Source organism: Ursus maritimus (assembly GCF_017311325.1).
Source record: "Ursus maritimus isolate PB19 chromosome X unlocalized genomic scaffold, ASM1731132v1 scaffold_X1, whole genome shotgun sequence".
In the NCBI taxonomy this organism is placed as follows: domain Eukaryota; kingdom Metazoa; phylum Chordata; class Mammalia; order Carnivora; family Ursidae; genus Ursus; species Ursus maritimus.
Window position 1 is genome coordinate 93,552,526 of NW_024423319.1, and position 12,086 is coordinate 93,564,611.

Here is a 12,086-nt window from a genome sequence, read left to right on the forward strand (position 1 = left end):
GATTTTTATCCTGTTGACAAAATCAGCAATTACTGTTCCTATCAATAACCTGTCTTTGCTACAGGAAAATCAATGTGTCTACGTATAATGTGTCTATTTGTTCTGGGAATGAGATATGGAAATGTTCCTTAGGAAGCCATAATCCATACAAAGAAAGAACATTTGAGAATTTTAGAGTAGTTAATGGGAGATGAAATTTTCATTGCATTCAAATAACATAATATTTTTAAAGCAAATACTGTATGTAGTTGAGCTCTGCATCTGTTTCTACTTAATTACTAAAGCCTTTATGGGAATGCTTGTGTCAGAATGAAGACAAGAAATGAAAAGCTAAATTTAGTTTCAGAAGCACCGAATCCCCTGTGGAGAATCTGTCACTATGGATGTTATAATTGTAATCATAAGACGATCCATTGTACAAAATAGAGACATGATTATCAGCTAAGAGATAGGAGGTGAGACAAATAGAAATATGAATATATTTTTCAAACTACACATATCCCCCTTGTCTGTAACTGGAATGTATTGATCTGAGCCCATAAAGGAGAGGGAAAGAAGAAGCCTGGACCAAATCACAATAAACTGACATTCTGTATTGTATCTTAAAAGTAATCTGTTAGAGTCTCCGCATTTTATTTGAAAAGTCATATTACCAAGTGAGAAACATGGTTTTTGTTATGCTTCTAATTTGGAGAGAAACTATGCAGTATTTTTGTGTGGACTGGGTGGATAAGAGCTGAGTCAGTGAGGACAGTATAAATTAATTATGTGATTGTCGGATAAAATTAATCTCTCATGACAAACATAGCTTATAACTCTAAGAGAATACCTGCACCTTCCTAAAAAAAAAAAAAGTAAATAAATGTAGTTTCCCATAATATACATTACAATTTCAAAGTTACAAGTCAACAGTCCTTGGGACTACTCTAACAAATTTTTCAACATTGAGGGAAAATCCTATCGTTTTTCAGCAAACCCTTAAAAAGGCACTTCAATGCATGAAACTAATAGGATAAAGATATATTTGACTTCAATTGTGTTTTACTGGTATGTAAAAAACTTTCTTTGAAATGACAATTATGGTTTTTGTCCTCATGGAGCTGATGACTGAGAGGCAAGAACTGGTAATAAACTACTAATAACATCACTAGTTGTTAATTACTGTGATAACTGTTATTATGGAGAAATAAAAGAGGCATGAGTGCATCTGTCCTGGGAACCTGGCTGCGAAGGTCCTGAGGAGGAAACCAATACACCAAAATTGAAAGGTGATAAAGGTTGCCCAGATGTAGAAATTAAAAAAATGCCTCGTAGGCATCATCAGAGCAGCATGGGGGAGTCTTCCAAGGGGGGAAACCACCTTAGCCCATTTGAGAAAGAACTTATGTGGATGAAGCAGAGGAAGAGGCAAGAGTTTGTCAAAAGATGAAGCTGGCAAAGTAGGCAAGACTATACAGGGTGTGGTGAGGAATTGGGACTTCTAGGAATAACAGGAGGCCACTGAATGTTTTAAGTATGTCAGTAATGTGCTCTTTTAATGGCAAATTGAGCAAAATGGGCTTCGAAGAGAACTGAAGGAAGTTTCCACAGTTCAGGCCAGGTGGTGGCTTGCACAAGGGTGAGAGGAAGATGGAGATGAAGATCGAATAATGCCCTGTGTATAAAGTGGGAGGTATGTGAGCACTCATGACTGGCAACTAGAATCACAGGTTTACCACTTCTGTCCTGTATTCATACCCTTTACGTATATACAAAATATCTAATCAAACCGGTCTCAGAATTTCAGAGTATGATGTCTATATTTATCTATATCCATATCTATCTATTCTGTCACAAAGGAAGACAGGTGATAATCACTTGGGTATGGCAGCAGAGTCATTATAGTGAACAGAAGGGGCATGTCTCCCATTCAGAGAGTGTCCCTGCGTAATTATCATCCAACCTAATGCCTGTATCATAGTGCCAATAAATCATGCAGTGGGAGCTACGCTGGCCAGTGGTTCATTACTAAGGTGAATTTTCACAGGACAATGACTGAATTGTATTCAACGTGGGAGAACATCGGTCATTTTTTTTTAAAAGAGGACACTTGACTAAATACGATAAATAATCAGAAAGTATTGAGTTATAACAAATTAATTTACAAAATATACTTTGAAATTATATACTATTATACCATATACATTTTAATCTGTAAGAAATACATGTCAAAGCAAACCCAACAAAAAGTTCTCAATTATGGAGAGATGACTATCCAAGAATACTGAACATTGTTATTCATATTCTTTCCCTAAATTTCTGCAGTTTTCTCTTCACTAAGAGGCATGCACATTTGTTAGACCACCATAATCACCTAAGGAATGAATGGAGTGCTGGAGACAAATTTGATACAGATGAAGACAGCAAAGTACTCAAAGAAAACAGAGAAGGCTCGGTAAATTCACTAAAGCTATTTTCTTTGAACAGGTAAAGAAGAATGAACCGCTCTTGCTATTTTTTTAATAAAGTTGCAAACCTTAAAAAAATTAAAAAAAATAAAGTTGCAAATCTTACTGAAGGGGCATTTCATTGACATGTTTTTACTTCACTTTCATAAGGTCATTTAACAGACCAGACATTTTGATTAATTTAAAATAACTGCATGTTCCTCTGCTATGACTACAAGTACAGTAAACTACAAACTGAAAAATTAAAGGAAGAAAGTGGCCTCACATCTGATGCTCTTCTTACACATTTTATTTGAAACAAGATAACAAAAAGAAAAGATAAAGGGACTTCTTGCAACATATATATTTGATCGGAACTTTTAGCAATTAGATTAAGTTCCAATTTCAGTCTCTATCCAATATTTTGGCACCATATTTTTGTACTTTCTTTTTCGTAGAATATTCTTCTGTGTATTAATGAGAAAACCCACTGAATGACATTGAGAGTACCATGTTTCCATTATAAAACATCATTTGTCAGTGACTGAAGATGGGCACTCTAATACATCACTGTCACAAAATACCCAGCTAGACCTTTGAATGACAATAATGGTAAGGACTAACACTTACGGAATACATACTGAGAACCATATGCTTTCTAAGGATTCCAGTCATTTACATATTTAATCCTCAGAAATAGCCTATGAAGTAGATACTATTATTTTCTCCATGTTACAGTTGAAGAAACTAAGTTTATAGAGAGGTGAAGTGATTTTCTCAAGGCCCTAAAGAGATGAAATGGAAGAACCTTAGATGTCTGGCTTTATACTTCACAATCTAGGATATGAGGCCGGTCATGTGGCACAACTGCTGAGAAGATACCATTAGCAGTAGCCTCTGGACATCTGCAGGACATAACCGGCACGATGAAGTTTGGTGGCCCTCAGGGCAGAGCCCTTGGTCACTAAAACTTTTATTTTTTTTTAATTTTTTTTTTTTTAAGATTTTATTTATTTATTTGACAGAGGTAGAGACAGCCAGCGAGAGAGAGAACACAAGCAGGGGGAGTGGGAGAGGAAGAAGCAGGCTCATAGCGGAGGAGCCTGATGTGGGGCTCGATCCCAGAACGCCGGGATCACGCCCTGAGCCGAAGGCAGACGCTCAACCGCTGTGCCACCCAGGCGCCCATGTGCCACCCAGGCGCCCCTAAAACTTTTAGATCCTGGTCAGAAGAAGAGGAGCCAACAAAAGAAATGGAGGACAGACAACCAATGAGAAAATAAATAATAAGACTAGTCATGAAAACTAAGATCAGGAAGTCCTTCAACTGGGTCAAATGGTAAATGCTGCTGACAGGCTGAGTGAGCTCAGGACACAAATCTGACCATAGGATTAGGCGCACTGGTTAAGGGTGACCATCTTGCCAAGGGCAGTCTCATTAGAACAGTTAGGACAGAAGCCTTAACAGAGTGATTTGAACAAAGAAAGTAAAATGAACAAAAGCGGAGGAAAGGATCAAATCTGGAGGCCAAGATAGGATCATGGAAGGACCAATGACAGGTTTTTCAGGAGCTGTTTGTGATTAGAGACCAAACAGGGCAGGAGAATTTACATATGACTTGCAAACAACATACAGCAAGATGACGGAAAAGAGACCAATGTGACACATAAATTAGCAAATCGGACACACAGAAAAGATAACAGATTAATCAAAGAACAATGGCCTCAAGTTATAGAACATTTGGAAAATAAAAGGAAGAGGCATGAATCTGATATGCAGTTAAACAATATAACCATTCCCAGAGAAAAAGTCTCATAGAGGTAGTCCCTGGACTAATTTCCAGGGAGGCATGAAGAATGCATAGACCAAGAATTATGTACGAAGAATAAATACAATTATGGGGGAGATTATGCCCACAGAGAATAATTTGTAATCTTATAGAAGTGACATTGCAAAATACAGTCTAAATATCCACATATAATATTACTCCAGTAGGGCAATACCAATTGATTTAAATACTGCAGGTGCATAAATCCGACACATTGGACAGATGTTCTTTCAATTCCTTGACAACAGTCGTTGTGTCTTATTAATTTTGACATCTCTGGGGCTCAGCAAAGTATCTGGCTGCAAAGATGCTCTCAAGATTGTTGTTGAATGAAAAAAATATGAAGGTGATCAATCCTGGTTAAGTCAATAGTGTGTGTGAGGAATCAGGGTGGAAGGAGACCAGAGAGGTCCTAGCATTTTCATTTAATGAAGCTTGGTAAGGATTTTTGGACTCTTAGGGAAAGGTGATGAAGATAAAAGGAGACTGATGGGAAGGGAGTGTTGGGGATTCTGATCTCCTACTTACTGTGTTTACATAGAAGGGTCTATTCACTCACAAGAGAGGAAAAGTATAGGAGGAAAAAAAAATCTCAGCATCAATCTGCCTCCCCCATCATGGCTTGCCATGGGTGGGGGGTGGGTAGCAACATATCTGATCAGTGAATATGGGTGAAGGAATGGAATGTGAGCAGATGAGCAGACCTTTTTCTTTCTTAATGTCTTGAATCCAGAATGTGTACTTTCTCCCTCTTCATGTGTAGGTTGTTTGCTCCTGACAGGAGTCTACAACTGGCTAGTGTGGGATGAAGGCACTTCATTTTGGTGGAAGGTATTAATAAGCCCCAACGAGTCCATAGTGCCAAGTCACTTTTCAGTTCACCTTTATAATGAATAGAGGTAACCTTTTGATCTCCATCTGCCTTATTTCTAATCTACTTCTTTGGTTATAAACCTGGATGAGGGAATATAAGGGTTTAATGAGTGATCATAACTAACACCCCATCATAGTCCAAGACAGTTTTTTAATTTCCACCATAATGGATTTAAGAGACTTTAATTTCCACCATAATGGATTTAAGGGACCACAGGAAGGAAAAACTGGCGTGACCAACATGATTCTTTTGAACACTTGCCTTTGCATATACTGAAGACTAAAATAGTATTCAGACTTTGTGGTCAGACCTGTCCTTACAGAAACAGGTGAGAAGGGACAGGCAAGCAGGTACACTTACAGAGTGCAGGCAAGTTGGTTATATCTTTCGAATACGGGTACGGAAAGGAATCACAAATTAAAATGTCTTTAGCCAGAAAATAGATAAACTTCTTGAGCCTGGTAGTATCGAGCACAGAAAAAGCTATTTTAGAGGGACTCATTGGAAGAGATAAGCCTGCAATCCTTCCAAATTGTTATTTTCAGCATTAAGTATTATTTTTCATCATGAAAAGTAATGAAGCAGTGAAATACGAGCCATATCAAAAGGTGTATTTTCAAGAGCTATTTTCTTAACATGCCTTTCAAACCTCCCGAAATTGGCAGATTCCTTAAAGACCCTGCTTATATAGAAGGAAGTGGGCTTTTTTCCAGTAATAACATTTAATCAATTTCTATTATCAGAATTATAATTTCTTTAGCTTGCAACCTAACAAAGGTATAAGTAATTTAATGTAGCAAGAACATATTAAAATGGTTTCTGCATATGAGCAATTTTTTGCCTTCCGTTACAATGTCACAGAAATATCAACGTTTTGCCTTCAACAGGATAGATTTCAAATAGAAATCAAGGTTTGAACACTCAGTTATTAAAACTCACTTAAGCACAGCAGGATGACACACAAAACAACTACCTTGCTTCAGAAAGGTACTGGACATTTACTGGGGTACACTTACTATAAGTTGGCTGCTTATTAAAATACGTTCCATTTCAATAAAAAGTGCTTACATTTATTTATCACTGGAAATTGACAGTTGTGTTAACACATTTGAACTCTGAGGTTAATCTACACTGATTTTTTTTTTTTAAGATTTTATTTATTTATGTGACAGAGAGACAGCCAGCGAGAGAGAGAACACAGCAGGGGGAGTGGGGGAGGAAGAAGCAGGCTCCCAGCGGAGGAGCCCGATGTGGGACTCGATCCCAGAACGCCAGGATCACGCCCTGAGCCGAAGGCAGATACTTAACAACTGCGCTACCCAGGCGCCCCTACACTGATATTTTTATCTGTGATCTGCATAAACAATCAGAATTCCCTTTAGTATTATCTATTGGTTGAAGAAAAGAAAGTCGGCAGGGTTTCATTTACTTAAAAACTATAATTCCTACACTTCTCTAATGCTAATACATGATTCATTAAAGCAAAACCTGTATTAAACTTATAATAACATTTCTGAGATAAATGGAAATGGTTTCCATCAGTCTGATTTCATTATGAACAGAGATTCTTTAAAATAAAGAGTAATTGAACAGACTTGCAATAGAAAATTCCCCTCCTTATGTAAGTTTTCATTTTTTATAAATTTAAGCAGTCTATGATTAAGTTGGCATTTCTGCAATTACAAAACTAAAATTCAATCAAAGAGAAAAAAGAAATAACTAATAAATTAACATAATCAAAAATTAAATGTCTCACTGTGCAACTTAATATTTCCTTAACTCACACAGTTCATATTATCAACATCTAGCTAGTCAATGAAAAGACAATAATTAGTGTGAACTATTTTTTTTGTAATTCCAAAGATTTTATTAAGTATATTGGGTACATCTAACGTAGGTATTCATTTCGTAATTCCATCTCCAGTTTTTAAAATATTACCTTCCAAATCATATAAGGAGAGCATGTGGGGGAGATTGTTCTGACATTCTTGTAATTCATTTAAGAAATATTATTTCCAGATCCTCTTCTGTATTTACTGTCAGAATGCTTGGTTGCAATAACAAAATCCTAGTTTGAATGATCTATTTTGGAAGACACCAAGGGGTGTCCGGAAAAGTGAAAGAGGGTTGATTGATCATGACTGAGCCATTTGTATAAGTTGATGAGTAGGCAGAGAAAGTGGGCCGGAGAAGAGACAAAAGCAGGCATGCAGAGAAAAGCAAGCAAAAAAAAACCCTTCAGCTTTACATATTACAGTTTCAACAAATGAAGATAAACAGTGGGGGATTTGACATGCTGCCCAGAAAATGACTGAAACTCTACCCTAAACAGTGGGGACATAAGTTTCATGGTAGGAGAGATATGGGGGGTATGAGTTTCCAGGTTCAGAAAAATACTTAATGTGTAATAAGTTTTTATCAAGTACTTTTGGATGGATTGACCATAGATAGATTTTATCAGTTCACAGTAAATAAAATACGGCAGAGACTGCTCATTGTCTTCCCAATATTTATTTTTTCCTTTCTTCTTTTTTAGTAATAGAAAGTCCCCAAATTTTATCTAGGCCTGGGATAAAGAGATTACATTTCCCAGCCTCAACTGCAGCTAGATGTGTCCATATAACTGAGTTCTGACCAATGAGATGCAAGTAGAAATGATGCGTGCATCTTCAGGTCCTGGCTTTAAAGGGAACCCACTTGCTCTCCACTGCAGATGGGACTGCACAACTGACATGCAGATGAAGACAACACAGGGGTTGGGGGAGCAACAAGAGAAAAGGAACCTGGGTCCCTGGATGATCTCAAGGGACACAGGCACCACACTCCCTGGACCGCCTACAAGTCCAGGCTTTCATGTGAAAGAGAAATGAAGGACGCCTGGGTGGCTCAGTTGGTTAAGCATCTGCCTTTGGCTCAGGTAATGATCTCAGGGTCCTGGAATGAGCCTCGCCTTGGCTCCCTGCTCAGCGGGGAGCCTGCCCCTCCCCCACTCATGGGCCGAGCGCACGCGCGCTCTCTCTCTAATAAATAAAATCTTAAAAAAAAAAAGAAAAGAAAAGAAATAAGAAATAAGCCTGTCTTGTTTGTCATTGTTATTTGGTCTTGGTTAAAATAGCTGGTTAAATTCCTAGCATGTTTCCACCCCTCAGGTATGGCTGGAAGCATAAGACGGTATATATCAAATTTATTAAGTTGTAACAACCACCTACGTAGGACTGACTTGAGTTGAGGGTGGCTATGCATATCACTTCAGAAATTTCTGGAATTGTTTAAAACGAGCATTTCTTATTTAATAGAAATAGTCAATATTATAAAAAATTAAAAACTATTTTACTCTTATATACCTTTTCTATACTCATATATTTGGTCTCTCTTCAGTTATATCTCATTTATATTCTTTTATCACTGAATTAATGAAATCAGACAAAAGATAACAATACTAAGATCAAAGTAAAAAACTACAGATATGAATGAGAAAACTAGGGAAGATATTTTGCTTCTGCAGGAATTTCGTACTTAATTTTGTTGTCAATTTGTTTTCTAAATAATACATAAACATTGATTCTCCCCCTTGATTTTAATAAAATACTACCATAGGAAATTTCCCTTTCAATGTGAAATATAAGCATTCTACCTCAGTTCATCTGGAAGACAGCTGAAAAATAAACCTTGCATCACTGGGATTTGATTTTGCCAGATCTTCATATTAACTTGTTGAAGTTTTCTTTAAGACTTAAAATGCCAGAGGGATTATTATACAAAATTTATTTGGGGATGGCATCTAATTTATGTCAATTTTTTGATTTCTTTAAATAAGGAACATTTTATTCAAGGTTGTGTTTCTGAATTTAAAGCTGCAAGACATGGTTTCAATCATATTCCTTAAATCAGAAAGAGAGATAAAGGAAGAGATTAAAAGTGAAGGGACATGGAAATTAGTTATTACAGCTTTTTCTCTTGTCACTGATGACAGAATTAATAATCTATTCTTATAAATCCATTAACAACTATAATTATTTTCCTTTTGGAAATAACCACTATGTGAAGAGAACAAACATCACTGAACACTTGCTGAGCACTATTTTAAGGGCATATTGTAACGGAAACAAATTGGGTGTGGATTTTCATGTAACTGAAGAATCAGCAACCTGCAATTTAAGGAAATTGACTTTTTATTTATTATCATTTTTTATATCCATGACTGTGATTCTCTTACCATTAACATCTTTGTAAGAATCATGTGAATGTTTTTTTGGAATCACTACAAAATCTGTCGCATTTAAGATAGGATTTTCTCCCAAAAAAGCACCAGTCAGCGTGACTTCCACCTGCTGTTCTACGCGTTTCCTGGACTGACATTTTATGACAACTACAGGAGAGAAATATTTCCAGTTGAGATGGAAGAAAATGAATTATGTCATGAAAAATATCTTTTCACATACTTTGACTTATTGCATCTGGCATTAACACACACACACACTCATGTAATATCTATATACATTGACATTTTGGAAGCAAATAAGAATATTAAATAGTATATAAAAATAGCATGACAGAGATTAACCTGGAAGATATACACTAGATTACAGAACATTATATTAGGAAGTAAAATTTGATTTAGGAACTCACCTAGTCTCATCAATAATTCAACTGGTAGTCAGGAACACGTGATTTTTTCAGCTATCTGTATATTCATTGTAGCAAATACCAAACTCTACTTACATAGTAATACTACAGCAAATGCCTTCAAATAATTTTAAAAAATAAGTTCTGTAACATTTATTTTATAATAACACTTCAAAAATATTTCCTGTTCTTTATTCACATGCACCTTAAAATTCATATTTAAATTATGTCAGTAAAATATTTTGATTTTCTTCTGTGAACTGCTTTTAAATTCACAAAATACACTAACAGTTAAAAAGAAAATTGTAATGGATTATTTAAAATTAATGTTAAAATGTGATTATAATATTAATTTAATATAAAGCATTAAAACTTTATATATATTTTTAAAGACTTATTTATTTGAGACGGAGAGAGAAAAAGAGACAGAGAGCACAAGTGGGGTGAGGGTCAGAGGGAGAGAATCTTCAAGCAGACCCCCAGCTGAGCGGAGAGCCCGGGAGCCTGACGCAGGGCTCGATCCCATGACCCATGAGATCATGCCCTGAGCTGAAACTAAGAATTGGATGCTCAACCGACTGAGCCACCCAGGCGCCCCTGAATCCTTATATATTTTTATATATATATATTAAATTTCAATGTTTTCTTACATCAAGTACAGGAGAAGTTGTCAGTGATCTTGTGAGAAACCAAAATAGTGTTTCTATATACAACTATTAATTATACAAAGGAGTATTAATGCATTCCTTTGGCATTAGCTCTATAATATCATGGAGCACGTATACTAGAATGCATATAAATAAATATATTATTTCTCAAAAATACGTTAGATGCTTGGAGAACCTGGCTGGCTCAGTTGGTTAAGCGTCTGACTCTTGATTTTGGCTCAGGTCATGATCTCTGGGTTGTGAGACTGAGACCCATGTCGGGCTCCACACTTAGTAGGGAGTCTACTTGATATTCTCTCTTTCCTCCCTCTGCTTCTCCTCACCTCCAATAAATAAATAAATAAATAAATAAATAAATAAATAAATAAATCTTTAAAAAAGATTATATATATGTTAGATGCTATATTTTTATCAATCAGATGCATGTAAAACATAAATTTACTATAGGGGATAAAAGGGAATCATAATATAAAAAAGCTTTTAAAGTGTATTACACTATACTGTTGTAGCATCAATAATAATACATTCATCTAAACTGCACAACTGGATAATGTCCTCAGATTTATGTTTTTTCACAATATACGCCATGTTTATAAATATCTAACATAAATTTATTTTTAATTCTAAAACTTACAGGTTGATATTGAACTTAGAATAAATAGAGAAACACAAGATGTAAATTAAGAAGGTTGAAATGATTGAGGAAAACATACAGGCTTCTCTGGTTTTAATTAGCTTCAATCTTAAAGCATTAAATCGGAAATTAGTGTGATCAAAGTTACAATTAATATCATGGCACTAGTCTTGTCCTCTAAGTCCTTTGGAAATCAGTGCCCTGGCAATGTACGGATTACTCAATCACAATGGATTCACGTTCCATTGTCTTCACACTGTGACAGTAGTAGAGTCCTTTTCCAATTATCTGCCCCAACGAATAGGAGCAGATAGGCATACACACAAAGAAAAGGTGGCTCACAGAACAACAAGTACCCCGGGTTTAAGAATGACCTGAGTGACAGACACAGAAAAGCAGAAGGGAAACAGTAAGCATCGATGGTGATGCAGCCGAGCAGGGAAAGCAATAGGTTCTCTCTGCTGTGTTCATAAGAACAAAGGACGGACTGTACGGAAAATAAGCAACGTGTATTTATATAATTGTACTCATTGTTTTCTCAAGGGCATTTGTAGACGAAAATAATTACTAGAGTAGGCTTTAGACTTCTGCTACAATGATTTAATAACTAGTACACAATCTGTTTCAGAGCACTGATGGTACTACTGGCTTGTGCTAAAGCAACACAGGGTATTTATAGAACTCACACTTCATTTAAAAATCGAGTAATTACCAAGAGAAGTGACTTGATGGAAAATGCCTTTTATGTTTCTGCAGCATGTTGAACTTTCTTTGAAGAAAATGGTGCAAGAAATTTATGCTTTTATGTTTTCATAGGCTTTGCTTCAGACTGAAAAAAAATCTGCTTTAAACCTTTGGGAAAAACAAAACTGTGTCTGCAGTCAACAGGAGCAATGTTGCTGTTAGTATTTCAACAGAGGAATGTCTAGGGGTTATTACATCTCTTTGATCAGATGACTGTATTATAAATTTTGGACCGTTCAGCACTATGGAAAGTATACAAACAATTATCTTCCACAAGGAAATTAA

General features: G+C 36.0%; 1 protein-coding gene across 1 annotated transcript in view; it reads right to left on the reverse strand.

Moving 5' to 3' along the window:
- CFAP47 (cilia and flagella associated protein 47) overlaps window positions 1-12,086 on the reverse strand; it is a 503,621-nt gene that overhangs the window by 47,332 nt on the left and 444,203 nt on the right. Inside the window, exon 60 of the mRNA XM_040635242.1 lies at window positions 9,346-9,498. Within this exon, the coding sequence (XP_040491176.1) occupies window positions 9,346-9,498 (153 nt within the window). The remainder of the gene's footprint in view (window positions 1-9,345; window positions 9,499-12,086) is intronic.